The sequence below is a fragment of the Chiroxiphia lanceolata genome, chromosome 3, assembly GCF_009829145.1.
Source record: "Chiroxiphia lanceolata isolate bChiLan1 chromosome 3, bChiLan1.pri, whole genome shotgun sequence".
In the NCBI taxonomy this organism is placed as follows: Eukaryota; Metazoa; Chordata; class Aves; order Passeriformes; family Pipridae; genus Chiroxiphia; species Chiroxiphia lanceolata.
Genome location: NC_045639.1, coordinates 62,840,525 through 62,860,939, shown reverse-complemented (window position 1 = coordinate 62,860,939; position 20,415 = coordinate 62,840,525). Strand labels below are relative to the sequence as shown.

The 20,415-nt window shown below is 42.5% G+C and overlaps 1 protein-coding gene across 6 annotated transcripts in view; it reads left to right on the top strand.

Moving 5' to 3' along the window:
• The window catches only part of TRMT11 (tRNA methyltransferase 11 homolog), a 102,738-nt gene that overhangs the window by 31,477 nt on the left and 50,846 nt on the right, over positions 1 to 20,415 (top strand). For 3 of the 6 annotated variants that reach the window (XR_004355848.1, XR_004355849.1, XM_032681659.1), the window contains one exon: positions 18,541 to 18,803. The exons of 2 other annotated variants lie outside the window; for them this stretch is intronic. Coding sequence is in view for 2 of the 4 variants with exons in the window: in XM_032681659.1 (XP_032537550.1) it covers positions 18,541 to 18,549 (9 nt within the window). In the remaining 2 variants the exon portion in view is untranslated. Of the gene's footprint in view, positions 1 to 18,540; positions 18,804 to 20,415 lie in introns of those variants that run through there. One more of the 6 variants, XM_032681658.1, reaches the window with a different exon arrangement.

Genomic DNA, 20,415 nt, shown 5'->3' with positions numbered 1-20,415 from the left:
TTCATGCCTTTATAACCTGTTCTGCCCTTCAGGTTTGTTTTGAGGCTGTTTACTTAAAGCTATGAGATCCTGAGATTAGCAGTGCTAGGCAGGTGCAGTGGGTTTATTGCAATAACAGTTGTGGCAGAGACTAGGATAAACAGAATCATGAGCAGTACCATAGGACATAGACTGCTGTCTTGAAGAGAACCTTGTGTCTCATTAATAAGCAGACCTGTAGCAATTTAGGAGGGTTTTGGAAAGTTCCTACTCTCTCTTCAAAATGCCTGTGTGACAGAGAGTACTTGTATGCCTTTGCTCAAACCTCATTCCGTAACACAGTAGTCCCTGGAAAAAGGTAATGAAATTACATAAGGAAAGGGGCTGCTATGGGCAGTGTGAATGTGCTGATGCATCCTGGGTGAATACATACAAGCACCCAAGCACCACCTGCAGTTGTTCTGCCTCCTCGTTCTGGTGTTCCCCGGAGTGACCTGACAGGCTGCAGGCTGAACTTGTTAAACTGCTGCTGTTTGCTACAGGGAATGACCTGCCAAAAAAATGCACGGGCCTCGTGCCACTGGGGCCGGGGGAGTGGGCCCTCCCCTCTCACCCCCAGCCACCTTGCCTCCTTATGAAGCAAAGAAATTAATTTTATAAATCTCATAGAATAGCATTTTCAGCCTTATGTAAAGATCTTGAAGACAAAAGATACAGATTATTTCTTAATTAAATATAGATTTTATTTTGGTTTTTGTTTTTACTCAAAAAGCAAACCAAAACAAGTTTGTGCCAAGAGCTGTTACATCCCACCCCCTTCCTATTTTTTTTTAAATTGTGTTTTTATAAGCCTGGAAGAATTAATGATGAAAATCTTTCCAGCTGTGACTTTGCCAGGATCCCTTTCTGAAGCTCCTACTAATTTGGATTAAAACTGGATGGATGAAAGCTTTAAACAGCAAATCCTGGCAGTAGATTTGCTGAGGCCCCACGGCATATACTTCTCCAACTGTTCTTATCTTCTGAGGCAAAAAAGAAAAAAAAGAAAATAAGCAAACATCATTTTGTAATTACACAGTTGTTAACGTTTTCCCCGCTTTTCCCCTCCCTGGTCTAGGACACAGGGTCCCACCATCCCAGTAGCCTGCTGGGGCTCCTCTTTGCTGGACAGACCCCTGGATTTTGCAGGACAAGGTTTTGCTTGCAGAGCGGTGGGTTTCTTAAGCACTATCTCATACCAGCTACTCTGAATGTTAACAGCCAGTGTGGATTTTAGAGAGAGTTGCCACCCTGGGATGTAACAGTTCAGAATGGCAATGCTGGGTGTGCAAGCCTGTCTTTGCAGGGACATGAAGCCACCAAGCTTCCTGAGTCCCGGCTGCTGGGTGTTCACCTCATCTGCTTAATTCTAGCAGTGTTGGCGCCGTGTTGTCTTACTGTCCAGGCTTCCTGGAGCCAGCAGCTGCAAGCTCTCCTACTGCCACAAACAATTAAATTAATTTCTTTAAATTGGACAGATCGATCTCTGGCAACTGGCCCATGTTCCTACTCCTCCTCCCTCTCGCCAGGAGAGTCTTCTGGAAACTTGTGAGCTTATTAAGCCCTTGCTCAGTGTGTTCCTCTCTTCATGACCATGCTGAGTCTGAGGAAAGGCAGTGCTCCAAACACAAGCAGAGCCGTGGGACACTGACAGCCTCTTCCTGTGGCCTTGCCAGAGGGTGTCCTCTTCACCAGTGCAGCCCCTCCAGGTGTGAGGCTGCAGCTCACAAAGGCATCTGAAAGCTACTTGTGTGCGCAGCTGGCTTAGATGCCTGCACTTGCCAGAGGGGGTGGCAGGAGCTCCTCACTGCAGATGTTCTAAGTGCCTTGCTGACCTGGCTGGAGCACCTCCTGCACAGAGAAGGCACATGAATACTATCAGTTATATTTATGGCATAGTCTGCTAATAATTGTGAATAACAGCAACTTTGCCTACTTGCACTTTCTGGCAAATGTGAAGATTGTGAAGGAGGTGGCCACTGCTGAAGCATTATAGGGGGATGGTGTAGGCGCAGCAGCATCTCCTGTCTCCACACTGTGCCTGGTGGCATGGAAAGATGTGCAGCCCTTCTTCTGTGGGAGACTTACCCCTCCCACTCATTTCCAGTGGTCCGAGGGCTTTGTTTTTATAGAATGTGCTGCTTGTCCCTCTTAGCTGCTGTTTTGCCCCATTGCTACTCAGCAAGTATGAGCAGATGCTTGAGAGGCTGCCTTAACTTGCCTCCAGCTGCTTCAAATGAGCAGGGGAAATGCACAGTGACCAAGATCATCTTTCCTTCTCAGGATGCCTTGAGGTAGGGGTGAATATAATCTCTAGGCGGCACCTAATCTTTTGTGTCAATGCCGTATCTAAAGCAGTTATGTTGGTCTCCTTCTAGTCCCGTAGTGGAGAGGACCAAGACCAGGGCACTTGTCAGTCTGCTATTCTGGAGCTCTTGGATATGTACAACTCAGACTTCCTCATTTATGAGTTACTGTAGTTGGTAATGTCTGGTTTTTTACAGTACTTCTTTGTTTACAGTGAGGCCAGTTAATTCATCACCATTTCATATATGCATATCAGCTCCTGCTTCTACTATGCTGGATAAGAATATTTATGAAATAGTTTTGCATCTTCATTTTCATCTACTTTGTCCATCCAAAAATGAACCAATTAGCTTTTGATATACAAGAAAAAACAATAATTCAACAAACACACAGGAGAGCAAACACTGAAGATCAAAATCTCTCTTGCTGTCTTTTGGCAGTCACAGAATTTATTTCCTTTTGTCCTTTTGGCCATCTTATCAGGTTTCTGGCTTGTGATTTCTATAAGCTGCTGCCTACTTCTTTTTTTGTGGGTTATCTAAATATTTGCGCAGCTAATTTTATTTCCCCTTTCAGTAGATTGTTACTGTATACGTGCGATGCTTTGGGGGAGCTGATGGGTGAGATATAAATCCTCCTTGGGAGTACTGGATTACATTTCATGAAAGGTTCTGCAGAAGAGTTATTGCTCCACAGCAGGTCCTCAGTCTGCGGTTTCACAAGCATGGGAGCTAATGTGACAGTGCAGTGCTGCTGAAAGGAGAGTGGGTTTGTGCCTTTTCCCTATTCCCTGGTCCTGGCTTTTCTCACCTTCTGCTCAGCAGAGTTGCCCACTCTTACACTGGCTCTGATTCTTACTGGAGCCTTTCATGTGCCAGTTTAACATATTAAGACAGCAGAAAACTGTTTATTTTGATGAAAAAGATTACCTCAAGAGAGTGAATTTCTTTCTTCAGAGGTGAGTTGTTGGATCAGCTCACAGTGGTCATGAAATTGTGGTCTCGGTCATATCACTCCTAGACCTCAGGCTGACTGTGGAGGCTGTGCAGCTCCTTGCTGAATTGCCCAAGAACCTCCTGGCAGAAGGAAAGCAGCTTTTGTGTTACTGTGGGCTTTGTTAAATGTAAAATTTTGGAAAGTTGAAGAAGAAAAGTCATTAGCTGCCTTTCTCAACACAGATTGACCATGCCTTTGAGAAAAGGAAAGATAAAGTGAGAAGGATTGTCTTTGGGGTTATTTATTCACTTGAGACTTAATGCTTTATTACATTTTTCCTTTAACTGAAGAGCTATGTCATGGCTTTACTTCTTGTGATCCAGGGACAGGGTTTGCCAAGTTAACCCAGAAGTACAATTGGGCTTATGGTCTGTGGGATTTAGCACCTTGGAGGGGCATAAAGAGATTTGCAGCCCTGCAGCACTTGCAGCCTCTCTTCAAATTCTGGAGGGTTTTAAGATGTAGAGTAGCAGTGTGTGTCACAGCAGCAGAAATTTCCTTTTTTTGTGTGTGATTGTAGATCTTTTGTGTATTCAGTGCTCTCTTTTTTAGTACTTCCCAATTATTACTTCTGTTTTCCTTTCAAAAATTCTCTCTCCTAGCTGATTTGGCTCATGATAGTTTCCAACTATCATGAGCCAAATCAGCTAGGAGAGTGAGTTTTTGTGTGAAACCGGCCGTTTTGAAATGCAGTATGTTTCTGATTTGGTCTTTGGCCTATTTGGATTTTATATCTCAGTGGCTACTGATTTTTACTGAGAAGTCAGTCCTTTCCTCTTGAAAGACCGTGGGACATTCATCGCTCTCAGTGTGTTTGTGCTCCTTTCATTTGGATGCTGCAACATACTGACCCAGGCATTTCAGAGAGCATGCCTGGCCAGCTTGTGTGAGGATGTGCTGGGGCAGTGGGTTTTTTCTCTCCTTGGTTTTGTGAGACAGTCCTTGTCTGTACAGATAAGGTCTGAGTAGCAGGACGTAAACAAGACTCGAGGTGTGAAATCAATGACTAGTTAATTCCACCCTGAATAATATGGGGAAGCAGCAGTGTTGTGTAGCAACACTTAGCCAGAAAACAGCAGCACACAGAGTTTTGGGAGGTGTTTGGAATGAGATGCCACGTGGGGACATTTGTACCCTGTATGCTGAGATGATGAAGCAGTACCAGAGTGACAGAGCAGCTGTGACTGCATCGGGTAACCCAGATTTTATATCCTGCCTGAAGCAGAAGGTGGTTTCTGTGTGTGAAATGCAAATTCATCTCAGAGGCTGGGAACATCTTCCTGTGTGGAACATCTGCCTTCGGGAAAGGAGGGTTAAAACTCCTTCTGTATGGTGCTGTGGCCATTCTTTCTACAAATTGTAGGGGAATCTAGGACTTCTTATCCTAGGAGCTTCTAAACCCATAGCTTACATAGTTACTTTATGTATTTATGTAAACCATCAGCTCTGGGACCCTCAAGATAAGAAAGACATTGGTCTGCTCAACCAGGCTCAGAGAAGGCCATGAAGTAATTGTCCACAATATACTGCATGTTCTCTTAATATTTTAGTGCTTTGGGCACCATTTACATTCATTTGCTTTCTGACTGGAAAGAACCAATGATCCACAGCAGTGTACTAAAAATACATGAAAGAAAGAATGGTTTTAAAAATGGTGGGGAAATTCATGCTGAAATATGAAGTAATTGTCCACAATATACTGCATATATCTCTTAAACTGCACAATATCTCTTAAACAAAACTGCTTGATACCATGAGCAGCAATGCAAGTGAATTCATCAATTGCTGTTAAATTTTTCTGGGCAATTAGTATGATCTTCAAGTAATACTTCAAAGGTTACAATCTGCACAATTGGTTTCATTCACTTTGACTTGTCAGTTGTAAGAAAGGTACTCTTTATTTTATACTAAACTATGGCAAACAGATTAAGACCTAGGAAACTGAGAAAATCAATCCTTTATTGTAGCAGTTATCTTCAAAGCCTGTCTGAAAGATTTTTTCCCACAAAAGACCCATCTGTGTTAGGATTTCCAAAGTAAAAAATGAATATTTGTGTTTGCTAATGTCAAGAAAGCCTAATTATGTATGGAGCATTGCTAGTTTGTGAGTACTGATGGTGCTGGGACTAAAGCACACTCATAGAATTTCATTAAAACTAGTAACTGGGGCTTATTACTCCACGTCTAAAGCACGTCTAAAGCACTCAGCATTGGGCTGAGATACTCAGTATGAAAAACACAAGAATAACATTTAATTTTTCAGAAAGCTTTATTTTATTAATACCAGGCCTTCGCGAAAGTCATGAGAATGGAGATGTCATTAAAACTTACTGTTCTTCCGTGTCACCTTCAGGCACGTTTCGCCAGATCTGAAATCTAGAGCAGTGTTGACACTATTCTCTCACTCCAGAGAGAACAGACCATTCAGATTCTCCTCCATCACTCAGCAGAGCTGTGACAAGGTGAAGAGAAAAACATCACAACATTTCAGAGAATCTGTCTTAACCTTCTTCACAGGATGCAACACATCAGCACAAAGACAGAGGACAGGGTGGTGAGGTACCTCCAGCACATGCCTAGAAGATTATTTTCAAAGTTTTATGTTTGTTCTTCTAGAAATGAATTCCTTTTCTATGATGATGGATATTTTCAGTCTTAAAGGTAAGAGACTAGACTATCAGATTACTGACTACCAGATATGGACAACTGATCATGTTGCCTGTTCCAGCAGCCTGTGATTTTATGCCTGTGCTTAACTCTGCCTTTCTAGCCTTCACTGCTACAGATGGATACTGCAGTGCTATTCCTAAATTAAATTAGAATAATAGACTCTAGAGATGGAAAAGTACCTAATGGTCTATTTCCCTGTAGCTGCCAAACATACTTTATTTGTAAAAGCAGAGGCAAATATCTTCCCTGACAATCTTCTACCTTGAAATATTACATCCTCTTTATAGTCTGGGCTGAGAAAAGGAGACCTAACAGCTTCTTGATTTAAGGTTTTGCCAGTCTGTAAGCCTGCTACCCAAAGAGTCTTTCGGTACCAGTTACCTTTTTCTTTGTAGATTTAAAGCATCTGGAAAGTAAGATAGAGCAGTTTGAAAAGTGTCCAACTAATCTACTGTGTTGTCCTCAGAACTGATCGCAATATGTGATTTTATAAACCAGGGGTTTCAGCATTCGCAGGCGTGCGTGTTTGTGTGTGTGTTTTTGTAAATCTGGATTCTGCAGAAATAACTAAAATACCTCATTTAGGTTATTGAAACGGTAATGGAAAAAATGCCCTGCAGACACTGTAATTGTTTAATTGGTATTCAATTGCTTGTACTCTTTCAGTCTTTAAAATAAAGATATCAAAGAATGAACTATAAAGTCAGATGTATATCTCCAGAGACTTAAACTGTCCAGTTTCCAGTGACATGCTTTAATTCTTCTCCCACTTAGTAATTTTACATTGGCACAAGTTCTTTGGATAAGAAAGGGCAACTGACCCCTCCAAAATTACTCTTCTTACCTTGAACTAGAAATGATGGGATCTCACAAAATATGTAATCTCATTAATTTTAAGTGTACCTGCATTAATATCTTGGAGGTGATCCAAGGAAGACTTCAGCCTATGCAGTCTTGCACATGCTTAGGTGCTTAGCCAGTTTTAGAAATTATTGTAAGTACAGAATTACTGATGACCAATGTTTTCCACTCCTTTCCCCGTTCCTACCCCTCTCCCTTCCCCACATCGTTACTTAGATTTCAGTTAGTTCAGGTGCTCTCTGCAACATAAATATCTGCCTGAAGAAAAACCCCAACAAACCCACAACAAGACCTATCCAAGAAAAACCCCACTCCAAAGCCTGGGTTTTTGTTCAGGGAGTCCTGCTGCAGCCAGCTTTGAGGTGATGTACCAGCAGCCAGTGTCGAGCCTCCTCTGAGCACGTGCCCAGATGGGCAGGTAGAGGGGAAGGGGTTCTGTGCCTGGGTGCCTCAGGCCATGACAGACACACATTCTTGCCTTCTCCCCACTGCAGTGGGAGGCCATCTGCTTTATTTTGTGTTGTGGATACCTCTTCTGGCAAAGCAGGACATTGTGCCCTGAAGTGCAGGGCCTGGAAGGACCAAAATGTGCCATGTCCTTGTCTCCAGACGTGTCTGCTTCATGCCAGTGAAACCGCTCACCCCTTAGCAGGTGGTAGAGCAGCCGGTGTCTTGGGCTGATCACTGGTGACCTGAGTTCTCCTGGTGATCACTGTTCTTCTGGCAACATACTGTGGTTATTCAGTCGAGTAAATGCTTAGGACCTCTACTTGTAATGTACAACACATAAATAAGGTGGCGTAGAGATTTAAACCCAAAGGAAATAGCCTCTGTTTATATAAATTGGAAGGGAGTTTGAAATCTCAATGTCTCATCTTGTTTTGATTTCTTTGTGGGTTCCCCTTCCTCTTTCCTACTCATTACTTATGACAGACTGAAGTTTATTGAGACCTTTCAATTTCCTGACTCCTGCCCCAGAAGCAGAAACTCAGGATGAGGTAGGATCTATGCCAGCCTCAGTTTCTTTTCTATTCTCCAGTAGTTGTAATCTGAGTATTAACTACCTCGAAATACATACAATAACATATATACATTGGAGAAACAGATACAAAGTATGGTTTCTACTAAAATGATCAATTTATTTATTATGGAAACCATGATCTTGCTTGTTATCTTTGGTTTAAAATATGACTAATTGTTTGGACAGACCAGCAGTTTAGTTGGATGGCTGGCTAGATATTGTAAGTTGTTTAAGAATGAAGTAGTTGATTTTGATGATAAAATATGCTCAAATATTATTACAGTTGTGTGTTTGCATGAAAATTTAGGGGAAAGGTTTGGGGTTTTTTTTCTTTCTTTTCTTGGCTGAGTTCTTGGTTTTCTTGGCCAAGGAAATTATTCTGTGTTAATCTAATTTGCAAAGAAATTGTTCAACAGAGACCTGTAACAGCTTATTAGAGCTGTTGGGGTAATTCTGAGATAGGGGACATTTTGTTAGAGTCAGAGGACAGCAGGAACCTAAACTTATTATTAATTCTGCTTGTAAGAGAAGAAATTGTAAAACTTCAAAACAGACGGTCACTCAAATACATTCAGCTCCATTTCTATTGCGGCAAAGATCTTAGGAGAGGTTGAGCTGTATGTTTTAAGGTTATATTTTTCCCTTCTTAATCTTGCTTTGAAAATCATGTTGCAGAGAGCAGCGGGATTTGTAATGTCTTTGAATAGTTTGAAAAAGGGTAGTATTTCTCAACCTTTCTTAATTGAAGAATGGTGTAGTCTTATAAAATCTGTGAACCTTTCTGAATCCCTCTCTTTGTTGGAAAAAAAGGGTCAGTAATAAGTAAGAAAATCTTTGGCAATCAAGCTAATCACTTTGCAAAATCTTAGGTTAATCTTGTAATCAAACCATTTGATTAGACATGTTGATAATAAAAATGTCTTTATGCCTTCTAGTAGGTCCTGCCAACCCATAAAAACTGATGGCTGAGGGACTGGCTCCCACTGTTTTCTCTAGTAGGTGGTGATGCTTGTCAACTGTGGGTTGGAAGCTGTGGGTTTGTTTGAAGCAAGGTGTAGTCATTTTACCAGCCACCTTCTGATATTGTAGAAACCCTGGTGCTCTGTGGACCTTGAGCCGAGTAGCAGAGATGAAAGAGAGCAGAGCTGTGGCTTCTCATGAGTACCTTTGCTGCTTTTCTCTCCTTTATAAAGTTTCTGCTTTTGAGCTTCATCACAAAGTGGGGATGCATTAGAGTTGCTTCTTTACCAGGAACTGGGGAGCAAGTCCATTGTTTCCTAAAGAAAGGGAGGAGAACGATTCTAGAACAGGAGAACAGTCTCTTTTTCTGAATTTTGCCTGAGGAGATGATGTGCCTGAGATGGGCCTGGGAAAAGAGATGGAGAATCTTGAAGGAGTGAGATTGTTGAGAAGCACTTAGCATGCTGTTGTCCTCAGGCCCTGTCTAGCCTAATGGAACTGGCTGCAGAGATGGAAGAAACACAGATTAACTTTGTCTATGAATCAAAGATTTTCGGAATGCTTATAGTAGAAATACAAGGTGCTCTTTGAGCTAATGGCAGCACTAGCATTCACATAGCTTCTAGTATAAACTCTGGGAAATCAGGGTTTATAGAGCTGTATTCAGAGGGGATCTGTTAGTTATACCATACACAGGTTTTATCCAGCCTTCGTCTGCTTCAGATGAAATGAGCTACTTTCTGTGCCTCTTCCTATTGAAAAATGAAGTCTAGGTTGTTGCCTCTAAAGTGCTGTGGACTTAGAAGTAAAACTGGAGCTTTGAATGTGTATTTCTGCCTATGTCCTGAACATGGGGAGAGCCAAATCCTGCAAATGAAGTTTACTGCTGGCTCAGTGTCTGAGTGGGGTTAAAAAGGAGGCATTACAGTAACCTACTATTTGGAGCCTGGCACTCTGAGTATACTCATCATTTCTTAATCTGTCTCTGGGTCTGGTTATAATTTGCATCTTGAGCAATCATATTCACTCTGCATTTGCATTTGTGTTTTCTTTTTCCATTGTTAAACCTGTTTTCATCTTACACATTTTTCATTCTTCTGCAGCCCATAACCAGTGATAGATGACAAGGTTCAGATGCAGAAGGCCAATTAGATCATCCAGTGTCCATCTCTGCCAGCACAGGATTATTGTTTCTGTGGTCTATTTGCTATTGTTTTGTCCAGCTGATTGCTAAATGAATCCTGTTTATTCGACAGAGTTTTGCCACTAATAATATCCCACATAACCTTAACTATAACAGGGGAGTAGTCTGGGGTACTGTTGAGAGGTGGGAGATGGTCTTGTATGGTCAGAAAAATAATCTGTTTTTTTATTCTTTTTACTCATACCAGTTCCAGTAGGTTGTTCTGAAGCACATTCCATTAACTGTTAAGTCAAATGTCTACATCACCAGCACTGTTTGAGTCCTACTTATCTCAATCCTTTCAGTCTAGGATATTCACATAGCAGAAAACATGATGGCTATTGGCATGCATCCTCATTAACTTAAAGGTTGTTTTGTTTATTGAGTGCATGTTTGCTAGCATGTTTGCAATCATTCTGGGCAAAGAGGTTTGCAGTTTGCTTTCCTGTGGTTTCAAATTGCAGTGGTTATCTAGTAGGGAAGCCTGTCTTAAAGAGTTAAATAAGGAACTAATGAAAATTACTTGCCTACAGAATGAAAGTTTCACTGGCAGCCTAGAGACAGAAATCTGCTGAATCTGAGACTGGGAGTGATGCTGCATTGAAAATTACTTAGTGCACTTTTATCTTAAATTTTAAAAAATCGCTAATACAAGTCTAAAGCATATATAATTCATGCCAATTTCAAAATGTTTTTCTAAGGCTAGACTGTCAAGATTATTCTAAATTGGACAATGAGAAGTATATTTTAATTATTTTAAAGCAGGTTTCTTCAATGCCTTAAGATCTGCAGACCAACTGAAATCAGTGGAGAAATTGCTTGAAAGCAGCATACAGCTGTCTGAATGATAAGATTACCTAAACAGATTCTGCTTATGCAGAAACATTTTACTGTTAGCTGGATAAAATCACATAAATATTCTTTGGGGTAGTTGTTTCTTAGATGTATCTTTCAGGTGATTTCACATAAATATTACTCATGTACACTTAATAAGAGGGCATAAGGAGAAGGTCAGTTTCTGGCAGAGTTCTTCTTTGTGGAGAATGATCTAGGTACTGAAATACTAAAGGCAATGGGAGGTGAAGAAAGAGCAACATATCCTTATGTGACAAAGAGTTACCTGGGCATGAACACCTTCCATCAGGAGGAGATTCAGACTAAGCAGAGAGATATTTGTTCTGTCTCTGACTGTGGTCCCATTCTCTTCTGCTGTGGTTTCTCCAGGGCAATGTAAATAACTTCATGATCAGTGTGCTGGTTTCTAGGAATACTATTCTAAGGCACCTAATTCTCCCTGGGAATTGTATCTTGAGTGTCTAATTCCTGGCTGAGGAGTCTACTAGGCAACAGGAAATCTGCAAATTAAAACATTGCAACATCTAAGTCCCTGGCTGTACCCCAGCTTTGCTGGAGGACCAGTTTTCATCTGTTTGCCTATGAAAAAATATACTCAGATGTGTATCGTTTCTCTTGCATCATTTAAGTGATTCCTCATGTTTCCCACTGGCTATTATTTTTATTACCCACATGCAGTACTTTGCTGCTTATTTTGTTCATTGTAATGCAGCCAGTAGCACTCTTGTTTCTTGATCCCCCAAAATGTGTGGTTTAAGGTCCCACATTAGCAAAAGGTGGTTGAAGTTAAGTGGGCTTAGCCCTCCAGCCTCTGCTATTTTGTGGTAGGAACTGGACCAGCTCATTTACCCAGTGTAGCGGTGGACTGTCCATTCTGATTTACTGGTATGGATAGCTTCTGTTCCCTAGTCTTTTGTTTTTCCTTAAAAAGAGTTTGGAAGGGACTGTGCTCTGAGGTGCTTGCTGACAACAGTCAATACAACACTAGTCATCTTCACTTCTTCTCCCATTTACTGACCACTCTGGGGTCCTTTCTTTATGAATCCAGGAAATATTTCTCTTCCTTCTCCCATAGCATGAGCCATCAGCTCACTAATGGCAGCTCTAACCTGATGTCAGAAGGGAACTTTGCTTCCGGCCACATCCTCTTTGAGAATACAGAGTAATCCATGGTCCCCTGGCCAAAGCACTCAGAATTACGTAGGTGGAAGTGCCAAATATTTCAGTGCTCAGGGAACCCATAAATTAAATTTGGAAACCAAAGGTAAATCTAGTCAACATTTTTTCTTTGCTGAAGAACAAGTCTGAATGTTGAACCAAATTTGCAGGTATTGATGCTTGGAAGATCCTACAGTTCTTGGAAACTCTATAATTGCTGGGTAGACTGTATCTGTTCTTCTCCAGACCTTTTTGGGGAAAGAGCTTTTTCTTTATTTGGCCTGGAAGGAGAGGAAAGTGTCTTGTCTGTGAGTGATGCTCAAAGGCAACCATTGCAAAAAGGCATAAACCAACAAAAATAAATTGAAGTATCCTCTGCCTCGGTATTTAAAGACTGGCTGACTGGCTCTCTGCTTCCCTCTGATGATAAAGTAAGGCACACTGTGAAGGACTGAGAAGGTATTTCTTAGAGTCACAGAGTGGTTTGGGTTGGAGGGACCTTAAAGATCATCTTGTTCTAAGCCCCGTGCCATGGGCAGGAGCATATTCTAGATCAACTAGACCAGATTGCTCAAAGCCCCATCCAGCCTGATCTTGAATGCTTCCAGGGATGAGGCATTCACAGATTCTGTGAGCAACCTATTCAAGTGTCTCTCCAAGCTCACAGTAAATAATTTCTTCCTCATATCTAATCTGAGTCTGTCCTCTTTCAGTTCCGGCTCAACCTGTTTACCCAGTCTTTGGGACACACAGTTTGAACATGTATGCACGCGCGTACACACACACTCCCACCCCCCCACCTCCCCCCTCCCACACGCCCACCCACCCCTTTACCAGGGAGAACCAGGGCTCTTTACACACCTTGTAGGAGAAAGGGGTTTAGAAAGCTTTGCGATTGTGGACTTCAGTCTCCCCATTGAAGCTGTCATCTTTGGGGTCAAGGATTTAATTATCATATTTGGAGGAAGCACTGGAAGAGGTAAGGCTGTCTCTCCAGGGTGCAAGACCTCTCTAGAGACTGTGGAAATGTAGTTCCCACCCTTCTGCTGCACCAAATCTTTCAGGCAAAGGTAGGAACCACTTGTCCCCCTCCCAGTTAACTGTCACAAATACTTGAGTTCACATAAAGCAAAAGAGCTTGTGTGTGAGTGAATGCGCTACAGAAGGGAAGGAAGAGTTCATTTTGGAGAAGTATAATGTGGCAAGGGGAGGAGAAACTGAACAGAGAATATCGACATCTTGCAAGAGGAAGGTGAATCATACCTATTTATGCTAAAAATGGATGCACCCAGTGCAGTGCTCAGTATCATAGTGTTTCAGTTCTGCCTGCAAAGCTGGACCTCTGGTCTGTGTAGCTGGGAGACAGATAAATTCTGGATTTGGAAGGACTTGTCCTGAGCCACAGGAATAAAAACTTGTTTACATCACACAAGGTAAGATTTACTGAGCATTGTCACTATTAATAGCATGAACCTATGTAACAACTTACTCCTTTCTAGCTGACAGTTCCCTGGCCCAAGCTGAGAGTCCTGGGCTGTCATCAAGGATGTTGTTATGCATAATGTATTAACAGCATTGCTTCAGATGATTTCTGATTACAGCTCTCTCTTTGTTCCTTCCCAGTTTCCTCTTCCCAAGTCTGCTCGTCTCCACTCTGCTTCTTCTCCATTTCTTCTGGCTGCTCAGTGGCCAAATTTCTAGTCTGTTTGTGTTCTGCCCCATAATGTAATCACTGCACTTGGGACTAGCCATGAGATTCTGAAAAAAGGCGAATGTTGGGTCCCCACTTTGGTGGCATCACAAGCATCTCCAAAAAGAAAGGGAGCAACTGCCTCTCCAGGCCAAGAGATAGAATTGTGGCCTTCTGTTTGTATGCCAGAGCTCCAGGCTCCTGGCTGCTTTCACTAAGTGTTGAACCAACCAGGAGAGCTTTACAATATACATTAGAAGAGGGTCTGCTTTAGAAATTGTATTAGATTTAAGGTATGGAAATTCCTTCAGTATTGGAATTCCCCAAACTTTAACAGTCAGCAGATTTCATATGCTAATAATATTTGTGACAACAGGGAATGTGGGGAATAAAATAAGGCTGGAGGTAGAATTAACCCAAATTCCTAGCTTTTGTCTGTTACAAATAGTGCTGCATTATTGATATTTTCATCTTACGGATTTTAAGGATCACAACACTAGAGCAAAGATGATTGGAACAGCCTTGCATTGCCTTATAAATTCAGCTGCATAAACTAGGAGGTCAAGCTGCATAATTAGATTTACTCTAAGCTATTATTCACAGAGTAGTATGTAAAGTGCATTAGGAGAAATGGATTCATTTCAGATGCCATCTAAAGCAACTGATTTTAATAACTGGACAAGTGCTGAGCCAAAGGTCTGGATTTTCTGTTTATCACCAGTTTTTTGCTACTTCATATGCAAATTTGATAATATAGTGAGTGTTGAGGCCTAGTTTGTCCTTGAGCGTACGTGCAGAGCTGGCCGACCCCAAGGACAGGAACAGGATACATGCCTCTGAAGGCATAAGGGGAACACTTCCTTTGCTTTACATAAACCTCAGTCTTTAATGACTTCAGAGAGAATGCTCAAATACTTAAATTAACATTATTCTTGAACATGAAGTTTTAATAGTGCACCTTTTAAGTTTGTCATCATGTATAAATTTATAGCAGATGAGAGTCTGTGCAATGCTTCAACTGCTTTGAAGTGAAACCCTGTTCCATGACTGGGGAATCCACCCACTTCACTAGATCCCAAAGAAATCAACTCCCCAGCTTAGAATTTGCTGGGAGAAACTAATGATGAGCAGGATGGATGTTCCTAATACAACTATCTGTATGCACTTTAGGAGCAACAGCTGCAGCTTCTGTGGTGATTTTGCTTTTAGCTTTCTGTCAGTATAATTAGGAAAGAAAAGCTAGAGGACTGTTCCTAACCACAGCATGAATTTTTTAGGCTAGATATTAGTTGCATGTCAAAACTGAAATCTTTGTAGGGGGAAGTGATATATTTACTGGACAAATTTGAAAGCCTTAGAATTCAAAACAATACCAAAATATTTCAAATATGTATTTAGTCCAATATACTTTCAATAGCGTGAAATGTGTAATAAGGCTGTTTCTGGTTTGATTTCAAAGCAGCTAACTTTTGTTTTCTGTCTGAAACCACACATTGTTGCAGTTGGGCAACTTCCTCACAGGATGGGATGGAAAGGAGCCATGGAAGCGTAAAAAGCCCCTTGCAATCTCTTATGAAACAGCCAATAAAGGAAACCTAGGCATGGATGATCTTAGGTGCTTCTGCCGTTGGTGGTGGGACACCTGCGGGGCCAGCCAAGCCAGGAGCCAGAGACATGTCCCTGGAAGCGCCTGTCTCTGAGTCACTGCGGCAGCTGAGCTGGGGCTAAATTGAAAACAGAAATACCGATTGTCATGTCACCCGGATGCTCTGCCTCCAGCCAAATGGTAGATGGAAAAAAAATGCTACCAGATGTTCTTATGTTATTAATATTGTTATTATTGTTATTATAAATAATATTCCATATTGACTGGCTTTCACTCCTGGCCCATCTGGAGCGCACATGCTTGGGAAGAGAGCCCCAGCAGCCTGTTGTTCCCCCATTTCCCTTCACACCTGTAAAGGAGGCTGGGAGGACTCCGCTCTCTGTGCTGGAGGATGAAGAATGCAGGGGGCTGCCTGTGACAGGGTGCCCCCTGCCCTACTCCCCTCCCACTGCTACAGGTACTAGTCCAAGCTCTGCTGGCGTCCCAGCACTGCTGCCCAAGCCAGGCCTTTTTTCCGCTTTCCTTTTTACAGCAGGGTGAGATCCTTTCACGCACAGCCTTGTTTTGAGAGCTTTGTACCCATACACACCCTGGCTTTATATGGTGAGGTCAAGCTCTGCTGATGTTCCTGTCACTGGACATTTTGCAGTAGGAGGTGCCAACGTGACATTCTCATAGTCTGAAGCACTTCTGGCCAAGGTGAAAGTTCTCTGGCTTATCCTTCCAATCTAATGTTAAACCAGAAACTCTCCAAAAATGTTTCTGTGTAATTGCTCCCACTCCATGTCACCAAAAAAATGGACTGGCTTTGGAGGTGAAAATGGAGAGTATGGCATGACTCCAGTGTGGGACTCACCATAAACTTCATCAGGTTCTCTGTCTTAATGATGCGCCACCTACCAAGCACTGTATAATGTAAGCGCCAAACCATTACTGGAGTGGAAATTATCCCATTATACCCATTTAGGCCAACTGTCTAGGAATATAGGAATGAGAAAAAAAATACTGAAGGAGGTGATGACAGTGGTTCATTAAAAAGGATAAAATGCTAGGATACTCTAAAGTGTGGCATATTAGTATTTGTATATCTCTAAGCAGAGATATGCTGTATATCTCCAGCATAAATAGATGGAACTTTATAAGTGGACTTTTGTGGTCACACTAGCTGTGTATTTTTAATTATTACATTGTGGTGACCTACAGCTGGTACAGCACTTCCCTGGGGATACGGGAAGGTGTGCCTGCCAGTAGAAGTTTGCCTCCATGAAAAAATGAATTACAGCTCTCTGAAGGTCAGGTTTACCTCAGGTGGCTCTACACACATCATATCTCCCTATTCCAAGGGCAGCACTGCTGCCCAGGCAGCTGAGGGCCCAGTGAGGCTCTCATGAGTCACAATTCCCAGCCAGGGGAGTGCAGACCCAACCTTGGTCCTTGTATTCCTGGCTAGAAACAGGAGAGGTGCCCTATGCAGATGCTGGGAAAGGGCAATGCCCACAGTGGCTGGAGAGTCTCTTCCCAAAGGCAAACCTGGACAAGGGACACCCTGGCCAAAACAACCAGCTGTGTTCTGGGTGAAATCTCAGCTGTTCTGTACACAGGAGCTAGCTGCAATCACCACAAAACCAGTCACCACACGTGACTGCAGTTGCTATGGGTCTGTATTGGAGCAATTCCTTTGCCACTGGCTTCAGTAACAATCATTGGTTTTCATCTCACTTTGACCGAGGCTCATCCTGTGCAATGAGATGTCCATGCAATCAAGTTTTCTGGAGAGTGTCTCCTTTTCTGGCTGAAAGGTTCGTTCAGGCAAAATAGACAAGTTTTACAATGCTGGCCAGGGGTTTTCAGTCTGTGACTACATGAGGATGTTTGCGCTTCTGAAAATGCAAAAACTGTAGTGGAAGGGCTGGGGTCATACATACCCCCTCCATGTGCTGCTGGCCAGAAGCCCTCCTGGGAGCAGCAGAGGCCCTTGCAGTCTGCGGCTGCAGACTAAGCCCTTCATTGCTCTACAGACTAACTTAGTATTTTTTCTTTCCCTCCCCCCTCCTCCTTTTCCTTTTGCACCTCAGGGGAACAGAATCAACCAAGTAAATATTGGTGGAACTGGCTTTTTCAGACACCTCGCATTCCCCCACTACACTGCTGGAAAACAAAAACCAGTGCTAGTCTGAAACCGTAACAAAACAGCAGGAAACCTTTTCTCTGTTAAATCAACAAGGTTTTTGCCATCAATGTGAGTAAGTCACAGACTTCATACTTGCCACCTGAGAGACATCCACTCATCCTATGGAACAGAGAAGCAATTAGTCTAAATTGTGGGCAAATGAAAAGATAAGGGTGTTTTTCCTCTTCCTTTCCCTGCTATTTTAGAACCCAGTAGTTTTCTACTTCAAGTGGAAAATAAGGATCATTACTGTGTTCAGCCTTGGTTTTTGTTAGATGCTTGTAAATCTTGCTAATTAGCTGTAGAAATCATAAAAGCTCAGCATAATGTTTTAATCATAAGCCCCTCCAGACACTGATGTTCATGTTGTTCCCTGGATCCTCATTTCTATGTACAAATTACTGTGCCCATAACACTTTGGCAGCTCATCTCTCATGCCAAGGATATTTTCAACGGAATTATTGTTTCAGTAACTAAGCCACAAGCCTACACCTGCAAAAAATAAGAGAATAGCACTGCAGTGGAAGGTCCCCTCTCCTTGTACTGGTAGAATATTAAAGCTTCTTCAAAGTAATTAAACACAGGCTTCAGTTATGCAGGCTGGCTGACAGATCAGTGAAATCATTTCTCTTTTCCAAGAAGCTAAAGCAGCTGAGGAGGACAGGAATCCATGAGCACCACACTTAGGAACCACTGCTAGCATGCTGGGAATTTCTGGGGCAGTACAACAGGTCCAAGGCATCATGGACATAGCTATGAAATCAAATCTCAAATTCTTATCCCAATCACCATAAACGAGGTCAGCATCTGCTAAGACACTGGATAATAATAGCTTGCTTAATTATACATTTTGCCTGTAATTTATTCCAGATCAGCTTTCCTACTGGCAGTGAAGGAGGGTATTTTCCAGTTCTTTTATGTTCCTATGATTAGTGAATAATGCCTTTGGTGTATGTGCATGCATCTAATTTTCACTTTTGACTTTAATGCAATTTAACATCATCAAAATAAATATTATTCTTCACTTTTCCAAATTTTATTTCAGCACTTGTAAAGTAAATATTTTTCTTAATGTGGAATAGCCTGTGCCTGCTTACTGATGCTCTCTCCGAGGGGAAGGAGCCCTCTATTGCAGCAGCTGAGGATTGGCCAGCAGACAGTGGTGCTTCTTTCAGAGAGGACAAGACCTTCTTAACCTGTGGCAGAGGAGCAGAGTGGATGGGCAGGGATACCTGTTTTGGCTACACTGTCAAATTTGCCTTCACTACAGCCCAAATAATAAAGGATAAATGGGATAATGGGATAAAAGCTTTCTTTTTTTGTTCCTTTACATGAATTGTTGAACTAAACTCGTCTTTGAATCATTAGACAACAGTCTCATTCCTTTACTGTCAGCAAGCTGATGATGTCAGTCAAATTTCTGAGCAGCTCAGAGCTTCTATGCTGGGCATGGCTGTAAGAACTGCAGAAAATTGAGCTGAACCAAGCTTGACCATTTAGAATCCCCCACCTCTGCAGTGCCATGGTTGAGGTATCACGGGTGGTTATTTCTCATACACCTAAGACTGGTTGCTAGCAGTGACGACCATGGTTGAAAAGAATATCTTGGTTTGCAGCTGCAATGGAAATATTGGAAATATGGAAAGCATATAGGACCTGGCCTGCTCCAACTCTCTCTGGAGGAGGCTTAGGTGAGTCAAGGGAAGCTCTCTGTAACTGTTCCCTTAGTCAAACCTGAGCACTGCTCAAGATACAGAAGCTACATTTGCTAAAAAATTGGATGAAAAAGTCACTGATCATGCGTCTCTGGTTAAGTCTTATTTTCTGAGCTGTTTACAAGCAAAAGTGAAAATTGAAAACTGGCAAACTTACAAGATCAATAGACTTTACTTAAATTGCTCACCAATTAGTGTGTCTGTGGCTTTTAGTAACGTTGTATTCTTGCCAATCACACTGGTTTAAACTTTCCCTCATATATAAATTACACACCCCATTTCATGACTCCTTTCCTCCTTTTCCTTTTCCTTTTCCTTTTCCTTTTCCTTCCTTCCCTTCCCTTCCCTTCCCTTCCCTTCCCTTCCCTTCCCTTCCCTTCCCTTCCCTTCCCTTCCCTTCCCTTCCCAAACCTTCCCAAACCTTCCCAAACCTTCCCAAACCTTCCCAAACCTTCCCTTCCCAAACCTTCCCAAACCTTCCCTTCCCAAACCTTCCCTTCCCTTCCCAAACCTTCCCTTCCCAAACCTTCCCTTCCCAAACCTTCCCCTTTCCCTTTCCTTCCCTAACCCTCCCCTCCCCTCCCCTCTCCTCCTCTCCTCTTCTTTTCCGGCTGAATCTTGTATTCAGCGTGTCCAGGGAAGTCTGTCCAGCTGGTGAGAAGCATGATTTGGGGGCAGATGCCCTGCAGCATTGGTAACATGAGGACAGAAGCAGAGATCAAGGAGAGATCCCCAGTCTCCCTGTGAGATGCATAACCAACACTTCTTATTTAGAGTTCAAAGTGCAGTGGGTAGAGGGTCTTAATAAATGTACTTTTTAAAGGACTAAAGGCGAGCTGTGATCAGCATTGCTCTTCTGTCTCTGGGTCTGGCCTGCAGAACATGCCTGTTACTGTTTTGGAATCAGCCCTAGCTACCGTCATCCATAGCCCTTGTCCCCCTGTGCCTGCACAGCACAGCGGCAGCAGCCTCCCTCCTAGGAGGCTGGGGTGGAAGAGGTGCAGAGTGCAGCTGGCCTCACCACATGGCTGGGGCCGGCAGACTGACCCGTGGACAGATTTAGCTTGCACAGAGTCTCAAACTGAGGATAAATTCCCAAACTGATCTAAAACATCTGCAAATAGCTAAGAGCTTGCATGCTCAAGAGGCCTGTCCCTGTTCTTGACTCTGTGTGTGTTCATCCATTCCATTTGACTTTGCTATCC